The following is a 19646-nucleotide window of genomic DNA, read 5'->3' as shown; positions in this document are numbered from 1 at the left end:
CACTCACTGAGAGAGACCCAAAGATGGATGTGAGTCTGGATGGGATTCACTGGCAGATGATCAAAGTGGTGGGACGTTTGGGGAAGGAGTGGCACATTGACCCTCCCAGTATCTCAGAGCAGGATGCCCCCAAATGGCGCCTCTGGCTTTGGGAGGGTAGGCCCTTGAGGGAAGTCTAGTGGGATCCATGAGAGTGGTTCTGGCCCTCCAGAGGCGGCCTTGCCGAGCAAATGGACGAGGTGCCCTTCTTTTCCTACACCACACAGATTGGCATGAGGCGTCAGATGGACTTTGTGACGTGGACCCCTTCGAGGGAGAGGCATTGGGTGGCCCAAAGAGTGCCCCGGGATGTCCGTTCCAAGTTTTGGACACAGTTATGGTCCAATTTGCGGCCCAAGACTTCTTCTGGCTGGCCGCCCATGAAGGCTTGCCCATCGGCCCGTGGTTGGAGCAGATGCGGGTGGAAGGGCAGTGTCACTGTTGCTCTGCTGTTTTTCTGGACACGATCCCACACTGCCTCTAGAGCTATCGTAGCACAGTGAGGATTTGGATGGGAGCTCTCAGGATTATGACCCACATGCAGAGTCTTTAGAGGGAAGTAGCCCCTATAACGGTATCTAGAGCTCCAATCCACTCAAAATAAGTAGTCCAAATGGAGCGCACCAGTTTACAGCCGAAGTACAAGAAGAAAAGCCTAAAAGAAAAGCAAGAAGAGGTCATCTAAAGTGGTCTTTTGACACAAGGAAAGCGGGAGTCGGATAAGTACCACCAACTCTACAACATTTGACTTTTGCTGTAAAATAAACCCCTTTTCTGAAATTACAGCAAGTCATTTTCTCTCTTCTATTACTAAAAGGAAAGAATGGAAGGAGAAGGGATATTTAATAATCAACTTGTCCTTTTTCCTCCAATACCAGAAGGAGATAGGGAGAGAACACCATCACCTCCTCCTGAAGAGGATGATGTAGATGAGAGTTACACATATATTGAGTATGATAACCCACGTATAGAATAACCTTCATCTCTCCTTCAAGAATCTCTTGATTGGGAGTTTCCCTTTAGAAATGAAGGGAGAAATGAGTCCATCCAAGAGCAAGGCGCTGAGTTTACGCCTTTAACTCAAAATCTCGTACATATGGATTATAATCCAAGTGCAAGAGGGAGAGAGGAGTCTCCCGTTGATAAGCTGGTTTCTCAGCTTAGCCATATGATTGGACAGTCCATTATGACAAAATTAGGGACTAAGAGAGTGCTGAATTTTGGGGATGACAATTTAAGTACCCCCTCAAAGAGAGCTAAATTCCAACCCCGAGAGAGAATAGAATTCCCAAAGTACGATGGAGCAGCAAGAGAGGCGGATAAAATCCTCAATTGGATTCGCCATTTTGAGCTATATTTTGCCCATCAAGATAAGACCAACCACGAGAATCTTGCTCTTGCCACACTGCATCTACAGAAGGATGCTTTGATGTGGTGGTCCTTATCACAAACGGAAAAAGAGCCTATTCTTCAATGGTCCAAATTTGTAGCGCAGATTAAGGCCTCTTTCATGCCTCCAAGGCATGAAGAAGAATTGACCTTCCACTGGAAAAGGTTCAGGCAATTCGATAACGAGAGTAACTCTGAATTTACAGCTAGGTTCTGGAAACTCTCTTTAGAATTACCTGAAAAGAGCGAGGATGATAGAAGGAAGAAGTATTTAGCAGCCCTAACCCCGAAAGTGAGGTATGAGGTTGAGATGTTCAACCCACCCACCTTGAAAGACCTCACTAAATTGGCTAAGATTGCTGAGAGGAAATCGAATCCTCGGAAGCCTTTCAACAAAGGAAAGGAGAAAGCTATTGTACAAAATGTTAACAACCAATCACGTCCTAGATAGATACCATTTCCTTCCATGACTAACGATGAGAAGAAAAAGCTAATTAAGAAGGGTAAATGTTTCGGAAGTAAGAAACAGAAGCCAAGGCATCCATGGCATAAATGTCCTACTCTAAAATTGCCAAAACCAATTTTGTAAAAGGGAAAGGCAAAGCATCCAAGCAGGAGGGTGAGGCTTCTACCTCCTCATCCTAGGACTCTACGGTGAACATAGAACCAAGAGTAAATGCTATCCATTCAGGCAACACTGGTGTATGGATGTGTGAACTAAATAGAGAGTAGGCATATTCATTGTAAAGTATGGACAGAGAGTAAATTTTTTTCTCCTCCATGTAGAGCATTTGATAGGATGAATAGGGCTGAAATAGAAGAGTTGGAAAAAGAGATTGAAGGTCTATAGTTTCTATAGACTAAGTAGCTCTCCATCGCAAAATCATCTATAGCCAACGTCCACCTAGTTCAATGAAACATTTGGGTGAGAGAATTGTTTTAATACTGACCAGTTTGTTGAGAATATGTTTCAGCTTATTGAGCAAGTTACTATAAAGAGATTTCAGTAGCTTCGTATTCAGAAGAGGATTCTGAGCATGAAGAGATACTGAAGAGGCACCGCAATGGTACTTCTGCATTTTGAATATTCAGCATCCAGAAGAACCAGAACTTGAAGATGGGATTTAAGTTGAGATCGTGTACTACTAGGAAAAGACTATTTGCAAATTATGAAGAGGAGATGCAAATGCAAAAGTAAAAGAGAAAAGCGTATGCAAGAGAAAGAGACACGAGAGGTTCCAGAAGAGGACTTCTGTCCATTCAAGCAAGAGGGAGTGTCATGACAAGAGAAATCACTAATCCGTGATTAGAAGACATTATACGCCAATGGTGTAACATGTATTTGTATTTATGATGGACACCGACCGATTTGTTATGGCAGTGGATCATCTCAGTAGATAGGACTAGTCGAGCTGGAGCCACTGCTTCAGCAAGAGTCATTACTATCTATCACTGAGTTTCTTATGACTATGGATTCTGATATGCCACACGCTTGTGAATCTCACGTAGCATTCTTCATTCACCTTGCATTCATCTGCCATCTCTCTCCCACCTTGCATGTAGGTCAAAAATAGAAACAAGTACTCTCACAAGGGCGCTCTTCCCCATTGGAGGGCCGATCGGTATTCAAATTCTGCATGCATTGCACACATTTGCATTCTTAACATAGTCACAATGAAACGCGTTTCATTGGTAACGAAACGTTTCAAAACTTGCAACACGTTTCGAAACGTTTCATTACCAATGAAACATGGAGTACCTATACCTGTACTAACCTAAATCAAAGATATGAATATTTTAGTAACTTTAGTTAAACTTTACTTAATGTTTCAATAAGCTTCAGTTAAAAGTTTGAAATTTCAACTTTATAATCTACATTCTAGTGCCTATATTACTAATTTTTAAAGCTCAAAGCTCACACTCTCATTTAAGTTATCTCTAGTCTTCTGTAACACTTAGAAAGTAACAACTTACAGACAAAGTACTGCCAAAATCATTGGGCATTATAGACATTGTATGAAGGCATTTTGTGATTTTTTAGCTTAATTTGAATAGTTTCAGCATATTATATGTAGGGCATAAAATTTGCATTTATTAAGACCCAAATATACAAACTGAATTTTTGAAACGCCCCCTATTTTTTTGAAATGTTTCAAAACGTTTTGAAACGTTTCACGTTTCTAAGTATTGAAACGTTTCTTTGAACTATGATTCTTGAGAAGGCTGGTTTCTTCACATACACTTGGGGGATGGTGGCCTAGTTGACTGAGGGAGGACACGCGTTCCAGATTGATGAGATCTCCCCAACTTATCAGATACAGGGTCAGAGCATGGATAGGATAAGCTCCATGAGGCGGGTCCCCCTGATAGCCTTGCTCCTCTTCCTCCTCTTGAGGACAACATCCAAGAACATGCCCAAACTCATCCTCTAAAAACACAATGCATAGCGCCTTTTCTATGGCCACTTGAGACTACAACATATACAAGTTTACATTAAAATGTTGTAAGGCCACTAAAGACAACAAGAGACAAACTCAAACAACTTCAGACGGAACACAGCAAGTAAACAAGACCACAAAATAAACAAGATTAAAGTTCCCTAATTCAAACAAAAAAGTTGATTTGACAAAATTATCATGAAGAGAAAATAATCTTTCTCATGTTGAAAAGCTTGGCTATAATGCTTTGCCAGCATATGACCAAACAAACCATTAGTTCGAAGAACAACCACCATGATTCATAATGAAATCAAAGTAAAAGACCTTTACCACCCTGGGTGCTTTTAAGACAAGCATGCATGGCCTTAGACACATTCCTTAGCAAAGAGGCCATGTAAAATATATACCTAGATGAATCCAAGAATATTCCAAAAGTGGCCATGTAAAATAAATTGCTTCACAAGTGAGCCCAAAGAGAGTGCGCAGGCATAAAAGAAAAGGTAGACCGATTAACAAAGACCAAAGAGCATGCACAACCGTTCAAGTTGGAAGCGAGCTAGTAAAGTAATTGCTTGAGTTTGACCAGCGGTGCGTTCAAAGTTCTGGTTTACTGAAATTGGGTTTGGTTGACCTTGCTGTGTGGTATAAACAGCACAAATGTTGACCTCTACAGCCTCTTCAGCCCCTGCTTTCCCTTCCTCCTCCCCCAGTTTTCTCTCTTTCACTATCCCTAATTTTGGAGAGTCTGGGAACCTGGACGGGACTAATTACCCGATCTAGAAAGTGAAGATCCGGAGTCATTTAGTGGCTCGGAAGTTGTGGAAGCTGACCATGGGAGAGGAGTCGAAGCCGGAGGACATGGTGGACAGTAAAGGGGAGGTACTCATGGCAGTAGACAGAGAGGAGCTTGAAGCTTGGGAAGAAAGAGATGCCCATGCCCTCGCAATAATCGTAGGGACTACGGCGGACTCCGTTCTTCCGCATATCCAACTGGCCGAGACGTCAGTAGAGGCGTGGGCCACCCTGAAAGATCTGTACGAGACAGACAATACCTCCCAGATTGTGCTTCTTCAGCATCAACTCTACAATCTTGATATGGAAGAAGGAGATACAATACATAGCCATTTGACGAAGGTCAAGGTGGTGAGGGATCAGCTGGCAGCAATCGGTCAGAAGACAGACTCATGCCATCTGGATTTGATGGTACTGAGGAGACTGCCTCGGAGTTTCAAGAGCTTTGTTACGGCTGTGACAGCAGGACACAGGACCAAACCTCTGACGTTTGAGGAGTTGTGTCCATTACTCCTACAGGAGGAAGCTCGGGAGAAGCTCTACAACGAGGATAAAGATGACAAGGCGATGCTGGTGAAGGATTCCACTGGCAAAGGAAAGGGCAAGCCTAACGGTGGCAAGTCCAATAAAGACGACTCTGACGACGAGGGGACTTCGAAGAGAAAGCACAAGAAGAAGTGTTTCTATTGTGATACGCCCGGACATTTTGCAAAGGACTGCAGAAAGAAAAAGGCGGCTCTGAAAAACAAACAGGAGTCTGACTCAGATTCAGAGGGAAAGACCAAAGCAAATGTGGTAATCGAAGAGTTGTTCCTCGTGACATCACCGAGTGTTACCGAGGTCAGATATGTTGATCCAGAAATCACAGTAAGGATGTCTGACAAAGAGATGTGGGTCGACGAGGAGTCAGATGCCTTTGTGAAGGTGAAGGACAGCATGGAGCGCTTGGTACCTTCCAGGTGTGTGGCTGTTGACACTGACACGAGGGTGGATTCCATGGAAGGCCCTGGGGTCTCATGGTCAGATGGATGCTGGAGTTCAGAAGGGGACAGTACAAGATTACACAAGCGCTTGGTGGGTGCCTCAATGAGAGTTTGCTTTCAGAGCGAACATTCAGGCAGTACAACAGTCTGGTATGTATTCGATATTCTGCATTTGAGCCTTTATAGCATGTTGTGGAGAGACTCTGCTCTTCATTTGTCTCAGGTGATAAGAGATTGGAAGGAATTGGCCTTCTTCGAAGGCAGAAGGGGAAGTATTGGTGCTTCTTCAAATCTCGGACGCAGATTGCTAGAAGGTGATGGACAAAGAATACTAAAGCCAGAAGAGTACCTGCTTGAGAACTCAGCGAGAGTTCATGGTCCAGGTTATCTGGAAATATTCATTGGTTGTAGACCTTGCCAAAGGAAGGACGGGTTGAAACAAACCCTCAGAGCATGGTGCCTGGAAGACTCCAGGTTGTTCACTCATTATGAGAGGGACGACTGGAGGATCCTGACGGCTGGATTGCTCGAGTTCAGAGGCGCGAACGTGACTAAAGGAGGTGGTACCAGGAGGTGCTACCAAAGATGGACCTGTGTACCAAGATGGTGTGCGAAAGCGGAACTGGACCTGGTGGAGCAAGAGCCACTGCATGAAAAGCCAGGAAAAGATTTCGACACCGAAAGGTTCCAGAGGACGACCAGGAAGTTACTATAGCATCTTCATCGGCGTGTTGGCATTGGGCTGAGATGTGTCGCTGAGAGGGGGTGTTGGAAAGGTCACCTCCCCATCTGTAAGCCCCCAAATGAGGAGAGCGTGGGGGAGGGAGACCTAGGGCAGAAGATGCCCAGAGAAGAAAGAGAGAGGGGGCTGCCACATGGGCAGCACCTCACAAGAGAAGAAGGCTGCAAAGGACGGAACCTGTGGAAGGAGCAGAAGGCGGGGACAGCAAGCCCTAGATCTGACCTGGCAGGGCACGATGACATCAGCAGTGTACAGCACCGCACACGTGGCTGGGAAGAGGGCCTGGCAGAGGCACAGATATGGCAGAGAGTGCAGACCCAGATATGCAGCAGGAAATGGGGCTGCCAGTGGGCAGGAGGCAGGCCTTTTATAAGCTGGATACCTGCCTTGAATGGAGGGCCAAAGGACCCTGAAAGTTTGGGGCAAAAGCCCTGGGGGGTGTGCCCTTTTAGGGCTGGACCAGCCACAGACTGGTCGGCGAGTCTGTAACAGGCTGGTCGGTTTTTTTGCCAGCCCCCTTGGGGCCTATAAAAGGAGAGGCCCTGGGCCTCATTTCACATCCAACAGTTCAGCAGAACCAGCAGCAGACAGGAGCAGCCAGAAGAGATTTTCTTGGGCCTCATCTTGGAGAAGAAGGAGAGTAGAAGGTGTGCTGCAGACTGAGCTCTCAAGGGCTGAATCTTGGCTGTCTCTCAGGGCAGCAAGGTGTTGTGATCTGGACGAAAAGTCTACAGAAGCTCGAGGTGGAGCACGCGGACTCGAGTCTAGAGATAGCCAGCAGATAGGAGAAGGACCTTGTGGTAAGATCAGAGGACCACATCATTGGTGGGACTCTGGATCTGTCTCTTTAGTATTGTGTCCATATTTGTGGACGGAAATATATATATTCTTGGTGGTTTCTCTATCTAGTTGGTTCATTGTCTATTGATGAGTCTGCACACCTATTGTATGCACATAAGTAAAGAAGTCTGTGATTCCACACCCACACCGCACACTATGTGAGCTCCTGGGCATTACTATAAGTCTTCCGCTGCGTGTACCCTCTGTTGGGTCATTTCTAACAGATGAGGCAGTAGTGTCCAGTCCAAGAGAAGTATCCATATTAACAACCACATTCTGAGTAGCTTGCTCTTGCAAATCCACAGTTGGTTCCACAAGGGCATCATGAGCTCGATCCTAAGAAGAAGATCCACCTGTTTATCTTGCTCTAGCAAATCTGCATTCTCATCACCTGCATTACATACATATGAAGGAAATATATCCACATGTAACTTAAAAGGTTGTAATTCAGAGACCACAGAAGGCGAGTGAGACTCCACTTCTTCAAAATGAGACTGCTGAATTGGAACTAGCTCTGGAGGGTCAGCAACATGAAAGGGAGGAGATACTGAGAGAGAAGCTTTCCCTTGCGGATGGCCCGTCGCCATTCCTTTTTGTGTTTATGATGGTCTAACTTAACTAAATGGAGAGGAGGAGAAACTTGAGGGAAAGGCAAACTACTGTGACATTGAGGTAAGAGCAAGGGTGTCATGTGCATGGATTGGTATCTGACGTGTACTGGGTACACAAGACTAGCTCAGGTAGCCTGGGGAGGCTTAGAGCTAGGCAGGCTTGATTCTCGGGTTGAGTGGCAAGGGTACGAACCAGTTATAGGTCTTCGCTATTTTTGGCGCTTGGGGCCCAAGTCTATATAAGGGGCCCAGGGGTTCAGTTCTCAGAGAGCCGATGGGAGCAAGTTTCGTTCCCAGGTGCTAGGTCTAATCCTGGATTGAGTCGCAGACGCGCGCCTGCATCTTAGCGTAGCCCAAGGCCCAGTAGCAGATCCCAGGCTTCACAGCGCCACCTGTTGGTATGGGACACCAGGCTGGTTTCGATCTGGTTGGGAGTTCGTGCCAGTAGCTCAACTCGTGGCTTAGAGGGGACATCTCCTGATTCGGGATCACATCCCGTAGATGTCATGGTTGGGTGGTGAGCAACCTGCTCAGTTTCTCACGTTGTGTGTGTTCTTGTGTTTGCTTGCAGATCAGAGGTTTCAGGAGTGCTGGGACGTGTCAGTTGGTATCAGAGCGAACTCCTGAGGTAGGAACTTCTGATGCGAAAATTTTGGACGATTTCTTCCTCCAGGTATGCCGTAATTTCGAAATTTGTTGCTGCAAGATCTTGTTGGTTCATGGGTTACCAGAAGTGGTCAGGATCTAGGGAAAAGGTAGAGTCTTGATTTCAAAATTTACTGAAGGGAAAAGTGAGAGAGGGTTGGAGTAGCTAGGAGAGAGTGGAGATGCAGGGAGGCGTGAGAAGAGCTGAGTGGTAGGCGAGGGGATTCCGTTTGCTGGTCAGGGCTGCGCAGAGGTAGGTGACGCAGGTAGGAGAGGCTGAGAGGTGCGCCATAGGCTGAAGAGGAATTCGGCCAGGCAGGGAGGTGCGCCAGGGGCTGCAGCAGGGTGCGGCCATACTGTTGGAGGAGCTGCTTTTTTTGAAAAAAGCACCACCCTCCAAGATTGGGAGGGTGAGCTTTTCTAGAAAGCATAGCTTCCTAGATTAGCTGCACTATCTCCTTTATAGCCTGGCAGGATCCCAAGCTCAGCCATAGCCTCAGTTTGGCTGCGCAAGAAGACCTCCTTATACATCTTCTAGATTTCGCCATCTAGGGACGGCCATAGCCTGCGTCAGATTTCCGTACATCCTGCGTCAGGTTACCGTACAGCCTGCGCCAGATATCCGTACAGCCTGTGTCAGCTTCCGTACAGCCTGCATCAGAATCCGTACAGCCAGCGGGGGGATTTCCGTACAGTACGGTCTACAGCAGACTTCCGTACACTGCAGCCTGCAGCGAAACCAGCAAGGGGAGACTCCGGGATCACCTACGCCCGCTGATCGTCAGCTTCCAGCATCTTCTTTTCGGCCAGCTCCTCTTCTTTCGTCACCTCTTCTTGGGACGGGTTTTTTCTCTGCTCCACACTCTTTCCAGCTTCGATTCCCCCAGTTATTTCTCTCAGTTTACTACTCTTTTCAGATCAGATTTCAGAAATGGCTGATTCTGTAAATCCTGAGTTTGCCATGGGAGATCAAGATTTGGACTACCCTGCTGAGGAAGACCAAGGTCCTTAGGACGATCTGATTACGAAGTAGGCCTTCAGTGAATTTACCACTGCTCTAGATGGAAAATTTGAGCAGGTTAATGCGAATCAAACGGGGTTAACACAGCAACTCCAAGGGATTCAGGCTACTCTCACACTTCTGACTAGCACCGTGCAGGCACTCACGCATGTGGATGCCATGGCTTCAGTGTTAGGTCCGAACATAACTCCAGACCCTTTTCCCGGAGATCAGAAGTCTCGAACCAAGGAGGTGGTTGACACTTGGTTGCACAAGTGGCAAGTACACTTCCAGTTCCACCCGTACCCAGATGAAAAGAAAATACAGCTTGCAGCCGGCTTCATGTCAGGAAAGGCTTTGTTATGGTGGAAGGAACTCCAACCTAAGCCGGTAACATGGATAGATTTCGAAGGGGTCTTCAGGAAGGAGTTCCTAAAGAAGGAGGACGACTATGATATCGTAGGCAAGCTTAAAGCCCTCGATATGTCTAAGCTGAACTTGACGTTTGAAGTTTATCTTCAAAGGTTTCGCGATCTACAGACCAGGGCCACAAAGATGGATCCAGTGACCTTGTTAGGTTTCTTTGTGGATGGTTTGCCAGATTCGTACAAGTTACCGATCAAGAACAACAAATGTACAACGTTGCAAGAGGCCATGAATTACGCACGTATTTATGATGATACCATGGCCAGTGCAAAGGCAACTACAGTTTCCGACACGAGTGGGAAAAACAAACGGAAGTTCTTCCAGTCTACAACTGGTACCGGGGAGACGAAGTCTATTGACAACACCCCCAAGAAACACTTGACTCAGGTGAAGAATGGTCGAGCCCGTTTCCTTCGTACCTTGAAGCTTAAGAAGGAAGCACGTTGCTTCTACTGCGAGAAGCGGGGCCACACCAAGAATGAGTGTCCAAAGCGTAAGAATCAAAAGCAAGCGCTGGGACCAAAGCTCCACGCGGGTCCAGGAACCAAAGCCAAGGGAGCGAACCAAGTTTCAATGACAGGTATTTCTGTAAATGTCATTATCTGCCCACTTTCTTGTAATTGCACTTTCAATACTTCGTTATTTGGTTCCCATGATCTTTTCCGAGTTTATGGAGAAGTTAGGGACCAAAGAGTTCACATTCTCTTTGACCCGGGCAGCTCTCACAACTTTGTTAATTACAAATTTGTGCAGAAGATGGGGCCGTCCACGATACCTAGCGATCACACCTATGAGGTGCAGCTTCCAGCTGGGAAGCAGTTTTGGGATCGCAAGATTGAAGCGCTTCCTATCCGGATTCAAGCATACACAGGGGCTCTTACGTGCTATGTTATGCACTTGGAGCATGTGGACTTGTTAATCAAAATAGAGTGGTTTAAAACCCACAATATTCAGATTGGATGGACGGAGCATACCCTTTCTTTTGTGGATAAGGACACCCAATTTTGTATTCAGTGTGATAATATTCCCTCTTCTCAGGGACCTGTTGTATCTGCGATGCAACTTCGGAATATATTAAACACTTCTCATTATGATGTCTATCAGTGTGTTTTGATTCCGCTTTCTTCATTTGTTGTCTCTGTAAATAACAAGCCGGAAGGTTTACCTCCAGAATGGGCAGTAGATCATCGCATAGATTTAGTCCCTGGCACTCAACCTATTAGTGTACCACACTATAGGATGAGCCAGCTTGAGGAGGATGAGCTAGCTACACAGCTACAGGATTACCTGAATATGGGCTATATACGCTCAAGTAAATCACCTTAGGGAGCACCTGTCCTCTTAAGGAAGAAGAAAGATTCTACATGGAGAATGTGTATAGATTATAAACGATTAAATAAAGTGACAATTAAGAATCGATACCCTCTACCTCGTTCCGATGATCTGATAGACCGTTTAGCCGGAGCGAAGTATTGCACTAAGATTGATTTGCGTACGGATTATCACCAAATCCGTATCTATGCTAAACACATAGATAGAACCGCATTCCGAACTAGGTATGGCCACTACGAGTTTCATCTATTACCTTTTGGTTTGACCAATGCTCCTGCCACCTTCCAGCAGATGATGAACGATTTGTTCCGAGATTTTCTAGGCAAATTCGTTGTAGTGTTCTTAGATGACATCTTGGTATATAGCCGAACGCTTGAGAATCACATAGGACACCTCCGGATTGTCTTAGTTATTCTAAGACAGCATAAGCTCTATGCCAAGATGAGTAAATGTGACTTCTTTATGAAGGAGATCATTTATTTAGGACACAAGATTTCTTCTGAAGGTATTAGCATTGATCTGGATCGTATCCAGAAGGTTTTAGAATGGCCTATCCCTCAAACTGTGAAACAACTTCGTTCTTTCCTAGGATTTACGGTATTTCTTCGGAAGTCTGTGCGTGATTATTCACATATCACGGCACCCCTGACAAACATATTGAAGGGTCGTGGACGCACGTCTACCCAACCGATCTCTTGGAATGATGCAATGAACAAGGCTTTTGAAACCTTGAAGTTTTCTATCAAGGAAGCACTCGTTCTTGCATTACCTGATCCTACCCGGCCTTATGTTTTAGAGGCCGATGCAAGTGATTTTGCAATTGGGACAGCTCTATTCCAAGAGGGCAGACCTGTAGCTTTCGAGAGTAAGAAGCTAGACGACACCCAATATTGTTGGCCCACACTAGAAAAGGAACTTTATACTGTAGTGTATGCCCTTAAGGTTTGGAGACACTACTTGTATGGTTCGAAGTTTCTTGTATTGACTGATCATCAGTCAATTAAGTATGTGTGTGATGGATCTGAATTGAGGGGACGGAAAGCTAGATGGGCAGAATTAATGCAAGATTTTGATTTTGAAATACGTTATCAAAAGGGTTCGTTGAATAGTGTGGCGGATGCCTTAAGTCGAGTCAAGTTTGTAAATGCTATGTCATTTACGGAAATATCCTCAGACCTATTTCAATCCTTGAGAGGGCTATACGCAACTGATAGTCATTTCAGTTCTTCTTGGCAGAGAGTCCTGGATGGGAGCTCCATGGTTGACCAAGACTCAGGGATTGTGCCACCTATGGTACAGGCGACGGGAGGTCAATGGATGATTAGGAACGAATTGCTGTTCCGGAATGGAAAGATTTGTGTGCCAGATGTTCTGGAACTTCGATCCAAGATTCTTTGGGAGTGTCATGATGCTCCTAGTGCTAGACATCCGAGTATACATCGGACTCTGTCTCTTGTGAAGCATACCTTTTATTGGCCTAAGATGTAGTAGGTTGCCGGGTTTGTCAGGTTACTAAGGCCGAACGCCTTAGAAGCGCGGGTTTATTACAGCCATTACAGATTCCAGGTAATAAATGGGAAAGTATTTCCATGGATTTTATTACTGGTTTGCCTCGAACGCGCAAGGGACATGACTCCATTTGGGTCATAGTTGACCGTTTAACAAAAATGGCTAGGTTCTTACCTACTAGAACAACTATTTCAGCTGTTCAGCTGGCTCACGAGTTTGTGGACCACTTGTTTAAGCTGTATGGTTTACCCTCTGACATAGTCAGTGACAGGGACTCAAAGTTTACAAGTAACTTTTGGACACTTGTTTTTGAGAAGTTAGAAACTACTCTAAGTATGAGTTCCTCAGATCATGCACAATCCGATGGTAGTACAGAGAAGGTCAACCAATTGGTTGAAGACATGCTTCGGGCATATGTATCTAAGAGACAGTCTCATGGGAAGATTATCTACCTATGATAGAATTTGCTTGTAACAGTGCAAAGCATTCGAGTACTGGTCACAGTCCTTTCATGCTTATGTACGGGTTTCAACCTAAGTCACCAGTTATGGTTGGGTTAAAAGGGATTCAAAATGATGCTGCAAAGAACTTCTTGCAAGACATGCAGGAAATGTTGCAGTTTGCCAAGGAGTCTATTAGAAGTGCCCAAGATCGGGACACATTTTATGCTAATAGACATCGTTCACCTAGAGAGTTCTCTGAAAGAACGATGGTATATTTGCGAATTCCCAAGGAATCCAAGAGCCTAAGTACTGGTTTGGTTCCGAAATTATCCCCCAGATACTGTGGTCCGTTCAAGGTCATTAAAAGAATTGGACCAGTTGCATATCGACTAGAATTGCCTCCTGATATTAAAGTACATCCAGTCTTTCATGTCAGTAGACTAAAAGAAGTCTTGGGTACGGATGATCAACTTATTTCTCCTCAAGAGATAATCGAAGTTACAGATTTGACTTTTATTCCACACGAACCTGAGTGTATTCTTGAATTTCGTGAAAGATAGATTCGAAATAGAACTATCACGGAATACAAGATCAAGTGGAAGGATCGTGTTGAGGAGGATGCAACATGGGAGACATTACAAAACCTCCAACGAACATTTCCGGGTTTCTTAGCGAACTCAGGAGTGAGTTCTTAGAGGTGGGGAAATATGTCATGTGCATGGATTGGTATCTGACGTGTACTGGGTACACAAGACTAGCTCAGGTAGCCTGGGGAGGCTTAGAGCTAGGCAGGCTTGATTCTCGGGTTGAGTGGCAAGGGTACGAACCAGTTATAGGTCTTCGCTATTTTTGGTGCTTGGGGCCCGAGTCTATATAAGGGGCCCAGGGGTTCAGTTCTCAGAGAGCCGATGGGAGCAAGTTTCGTTCCCAAGTGCTAGGTCTGAGCTTGGATTGAGTCGCGGACGAGCGCCTGCATCTTAGCGTAGCCCAAGGCCCAGTAGCAGATCCCAGGCTTCACAGCGCCACCTGGTGGTATGGGACACTAGGCTGATTCGGATCTGGTTGGGAGTTCGTGCCAGTAGCTCAGCTCGTGCCTCGAAGGGGACATCTCCTGATTCGGGATCACATCCCGTAGATGTCATGGTTGGGTGGTGAGCAGCCTGCTCAGTTTCTCACGTTGTGTGTGTTCTTGTGTTTGCTTGCAGATCAGAGGTTTCAGGAGTGCTGGGACGTGTCAAAGGGGCAGCACTGAGCGAAGTGACCAAGGAATGCAGAAAGGATGCACCATACCAAAGTCAATATCCAAGCAGGAAGGTATAGGTTGCTCCATATCCCAAAGTATGCAAACACGGATATCTCTGCTCAAAACTAGGAAATCTTGCTTCGGGAGATGCAAAACCTTCCCCAACAAGGCTGTGATAGAGGAAATATGTGGGAGAAGAGGTACCAGCAATGCTTTTGCGAATGAAAAACAAAACAAAGAAGCACTCACCATGGACCCCTGCCTGATTTACCAAACTATACACTCTCTCCACATCAACACAGCGAGCAAAGTAGAAACCTTTGCCCAAAAAAACAAATGAAATAATTCGATCAGGACCAACTGCTGCAGAGGACCATGCGCGCAACTGAGAAGGAGAGAGGATACATCCCATGAAGTAGATGCGAATTCCGAATCGCTGCGCTTCAGAGAGACTCTCAAAAAGCGAATCTGCAGATAGAGCCCGATTTAGTAACAGACCTGAATTGACCGTCTCCGAAACTGATTCTTCACATAGCCGTCGAAGCAGGTCCTGTTGCAAAGAAGTAGAAGAACTGCCGTTATGAAGCTTAGGAGCTTTATCAGGCTGAGAAGATACAGAGAAGGAAACGCGTTTCTTTCTTAAGACAGAAGTAGCAGGATTTGACCAAAAAACAAAAGGAGCATGGAGACCCAATGAAGCAGACGAAACGGAGCTTGCAAAGGACATGTTAAAAACTGCAACGAAGCATCTGAAGGTTGCGAAGGAGAAGCAGAAAGTTGCAAAGGAACGGAGGTGGGCTGGCATGAAACAAAGGAAGACGATATGGACGCAGGCAACGAAGGAGAGGAAACATAGAGTTCCATCTCTCTCACACCACACACACACCATGTATGTATACATACATACATATATACATACATACATATCAGAATCTTCTAGACATAAGATAGATGGTTTTATCAATGCACGTCTATTCACTGAGCTGAATAGTCATCTGATTACTTTATAAACACTATGTTTATGCTGACATTTGGTTTTTCAATCTTATGGAAGAGATCTGGGCTTAGTAGACACAACTGTAATTGTACATAATGGCCTTGATTTTGAAGAGATGATCTATAAATATAATGCATGTCTTAGTAGATGTGCATAAGACTATCATTCAATTATTACAAGGGAAGTACTTACGCTTTCATCGTGTCAATGAAACAATGGCCATGCTTGTTGCATTTCTATATTCTCATAAGCTATTGACAACTTGGTTATTTAACTCAATGACGCTTGAAAACCCTTATAACTATTTACATCAAATGGAAACTGCGTACTAGCATTGGATAGGCACCTAAAAGCTTTGTTTGACAAATAATTTTTCACGAGGAATCATATTAAACTTCTACTTATATGCAAACATAGCTTTGTGACATTCGAGTTAGTCGTTTTAAACTAAGACCATCCAAATAACTCGACTAATTATGTTTCATAGGTCCACTAGGTTTCTCACATAGAAAATCATTTCAAAGGGTTTCCCAACAATAATAAGCATTGTCGCCTAAAATTTGGAAAAGAATGAATGAATAGAAGAGAAGGGAATATGGCAAATCTAATATGTCAAGGAAATAAAAAGATTGTGAAGAAAATAACGGACGTCGTGAGACACTTTTGGTATCAAAGTGGGATAGTTAACTGGGAAAACAGAGACCTGAGTGACGTCTAGTGATATTAATAAACCTTTAGGAATGGAGCCAGAGCCTAGTGAACAAACAGATATGGAGCCAGGACTGCGGGATGTTTGTGGAATTGAATGGCACACAAGTGTCAGCAGAAACTATACAAAGATTATGGAGGAAAATGTGATGTTATGAGCCATTATGAAGGGAAGGAGAGGGGAGATGTAAGCAGACTTAATTCCGAGAATGAAAATCTGTCTGACGAAGTCAGAAAATAGGATGTGCATAATCTAAACCTGATACTCAAGGGATTTAAAGTCCATGATTTTGAGAGAAAGACAGTGAGTGGTAAGGATATTAAGGCTTCGATAGAACATTACTTTGAGATGGCCCAGAACTAGCTGGATTCACTTGCAGAGGATGGCCTGGGGGACAACTATACATACAGAAAAGAAAAACCAAGGCCCTACATTAGCTTGACTACATGCTTTTTTTTGGGGGGGTGAAATTCATTAATAATTATATTACAAGAAACTATCCCAAAACCTGGGACCTCCAGTTACAAGCATCAAAAGATATCATTATATGACAAAAAAGCCAGATAATCTAAATCCCTAGCTTGTCTACATGTACAATGTGGCCTAGGGGACAACATAACGACACATACAGAAAAGAAAAAGCCAAAAAATAAAGAAGAAAAAGAGATAGACATGGCAGAGTGTTGAGAGTACTTACCTACCCAAAGAAAGGAGTAAGCACCTATATCCTATCTGTAGCTAATTACAACAAGGCAAACTAAAGAACTCAAGAGTATTCAAAATGTGTTACAGTCAACCAACCCACATGCAGGCTGCATTCTCCCTACTAGCAATGCTGACATGCAACCTGTGCTTTCATATTTTGCAGATAGCGTGTGGGCACATGGACACAAGTTCCAATTTGAGAGGATTGATGAGTGACATCATAGCGGATTCCAGCATTGCCACGCATTTGGGCATGAACCACGGATTTAAATCTCGCCCTAGAGCAGAAAAGGGCTCTTTAGCTTAGCAAATAGAAACCCGCCAATAGAAAACCTTGAGCATTTAAAATTTGGACGAATGCACAAGAGCGCCTCATTAGATCTCTGCCTGACTGATGGCCAGAACAAGGTGATCACATGATCGTTCTCACTGCCTGACTGATGGCCGGAACAACGTGATCACATGATCGTTCTCACCACCAGTAACTCCAGCAAAAAGCTTCCCATGAATGCCCACCCTCTACCAGGCAAAAGCTTCCCATGAATGCCCATCCTCAAGCTCAGTACCATGCTTGGACACCAATCTGGCATGCATTAGGCCTGCAGTTACCGTGCCTGTGTCATATCTACTTGTACTGGCAATGGAATACATGCTTGCATGAAAAACGACGTGGGGCATGGCATCAAACCTTACGAGATAAGAAATAATTGGGTTGCAACTGCCACATGTAAAGGGTCTGCATCTTTATTTCTTCGAAGCCTTGTGCAAGAACCAGCTATGTAAACTTATACATCTTATAGGGCCCCCAAAGGCAGTCCCATGTAGTGGCTGGAAAACACTGCTTCAGTGCTTGCTTGAGAGTGGACAGGGGGAACTATGCTGACCCCAGATACATTGGAGACTGTGCCCCAAAACAGTTGTCTTCAATGCATAGCTAGCTGCATGCTAAGGGGTTGAAGGCTGAGCTGCTGCTGGCATTGAAGCCAAAAGTGACACTATTCGTGATGCAGAAGGGAATGAGCCCCCTATGTAAATTGAAAAGGCCCTACTGGGAGGTCAACTTCAATGAGAAGTCACTTTGACAAAATTGAAGCGGCTACTGACTCTCATGTTGTCTTCATTCTTCTCGGAACTTTCACCATTACACGTCAAATCTTATATCAGTATGTGCTGTACCCCTGTTTGATTTTAATAACTGCATCTCAATATGGATCTCAGATCACCCATTGAACCTCTCATATCCTTCCATTCTTGCATGGAGAGGCCTACTCTTAGATCCTAATGACAGATGGATCGAACCTGTCTCAGAATTCAGAATGTGTGGGCTGCTTTACTGTAAATTTCAAAATTGTTACGAATCACGATTTTCTGAACCCTATAAAACGTCGATCCTTCATGATGAACGTGCTGAACACTAGTTTAAACGAGGCATTAGTAGATCCAAAAGTCACATCATGTAAATATACTACAAATACCTTTCCCTTCGCTCCTGCATGTTCCTCCGTTGCTCCCTGTAGTGATTCTCTATGTATTGTTTGGCAGCGGCTACTTTCTGCCTGGTTGCCATTGATGCAAGGCTTTCCTCCGGCACAACTGCACCTGGGTTGGGTGATGGAGATTCATCGCAAGGCATTTCAAATGCCCCTGGCTCACCCTCCAGGTCATCTACAACAAGCTTGCGCGTGTCGAAACGTGAACTGTCGTCGATCTCCCGGTCCTCCATGTGTTAATGTGAGCTTCTCGAAAAGCGTTATCTCAATCGCAAAGCTCTCCGAAGCGTTCACTAGAAGCTGCAGTGTATTCGTTGGCTACTCACATCGGCTTGAAAGGAACGTAATACACTCAGGTATGTTCCTAAAATCGTCTTCTCCCACTATTTGGATGACACCCCTGTTCCAAATCGGTATTTGTCAGTGACTTGTACTTGGGATTGTGGCACTCGTCAAGCCAAAGAACAAAACAGAGCAAGGGATTGAGCGACACAAACATCTGGCTTTAGGCTTAAAAACTTTGCAAGGCCTCCATCACAATGTTTCTGCATTACATTTAGCCGGCGATGTGGTGACAAGCGAAGGACTACATTTTCCTGCTGACAGAAACTGCCTACGAGGAGACTCTGAATGTTGCCGCTGGCGCACAATCGCTCGGCATGGCGATGGACAAGGCTTTATAAAACGGAAGGAAAAGAAGGTTCCGAGAAGAGAGAGAGAGAGAGGAGCACCTGCGGAATCCAGAGCTGGGGCGTGAATCCGCAAGGGGAGGGGGCGATCCGAAGAGGAGGAAGCGGCATAGCTGATGCTAGAGGAGGAAGCGAATGAAACGATCGCTGCGCCATGAGTCCATTGAAGCTATAGATGTGGAGAATCCATGCAGAGGAGGAGGCCAAGGAAAAGGATTAAAAGGAAAGGGGATGAAGAGGAAAAAGATCGAAGGATGGATTAACGAGCAAGGGAAGGATTAGAAGAAGAAGATGGATGGCCGCCATAGCCAAAAGCTCCAATGCTTTTGTCATCTTTCATTTCATCATCATGGCCTACACGGACAACATCATCCCATAAGCCCTCATTGGCCATCACCCTCCACCTGTGTGTGAGAGAGAGAGAGAGAGAGAGTAATTGGGGGGGGGAGAGAGAGAGAGAGAGAAAGATTGTCCGGGGGTGTATATGTGTGTGTGTGAAAGATAGAGAGGCTACCCAAGCAATTCTCGAATTAACAACTCACACACACACACTCTCGCGTTGGGTTCACACCCCCTCGAGAAGATAATAGAACTAGAGGATGGCCGTCGAGTGCAATGGCTCAC

At 45.1% G+C, this 19646-nt stretch overlaps 1 protein-coding gene across 1 annotated transcript in view; it reads right to left on the bottom strand.

Annotated features, from left to right (window-relative positions):
* LOC147885012 (uncharacterized) overlaps nucleotides 1–19374 on the bottom strand; it is a 39581-nt gene extending 20207 nt beyond the window's left edge. Inside the window, exons 1-2 of the mRNA XM_087397422.1 lie at nucleotides 19065–19374; nucleotides 18319–18733 (exon numbers count right to left, since the gene is read on the bottom strand). Of these exons, the coding sequence (XP_087253548.1) occupies nucleotides 18319–18566 (248 nt within the window). The 5' untranslated portion in view covers nucleotides 18567–18733; nucleotides 19065–19374. The remainder of the gene's footprint in view (nucleotides 1–18318; nucleotides 18734–19064) is intronic.
* Between the last annotated feature and the right edge of the window lie 272 nt (nucleotides 19375–19646).

Source organism: Dipteris shenzhenensis, chromosome 26 (genome assembly GCF_047967505.1).
Source record: "Dipteris shenzhenensis isolate YYH24624 ecotype China chromosome 26, Dip_SZ_1.0, whole genome shotgun sequence".
Lineage (NCBI taxonomy): Eukaryota > Viridiplantae > Streptophyta > Polypodiopsida > Gleicheniales > Dipteridaceae > Dipteris > Dipteris shenzhenensis.
Note: the sequence above shows the minus strand (reverse complement) of the source record. Positions and strands in the feature narration are given on the sequence as shown.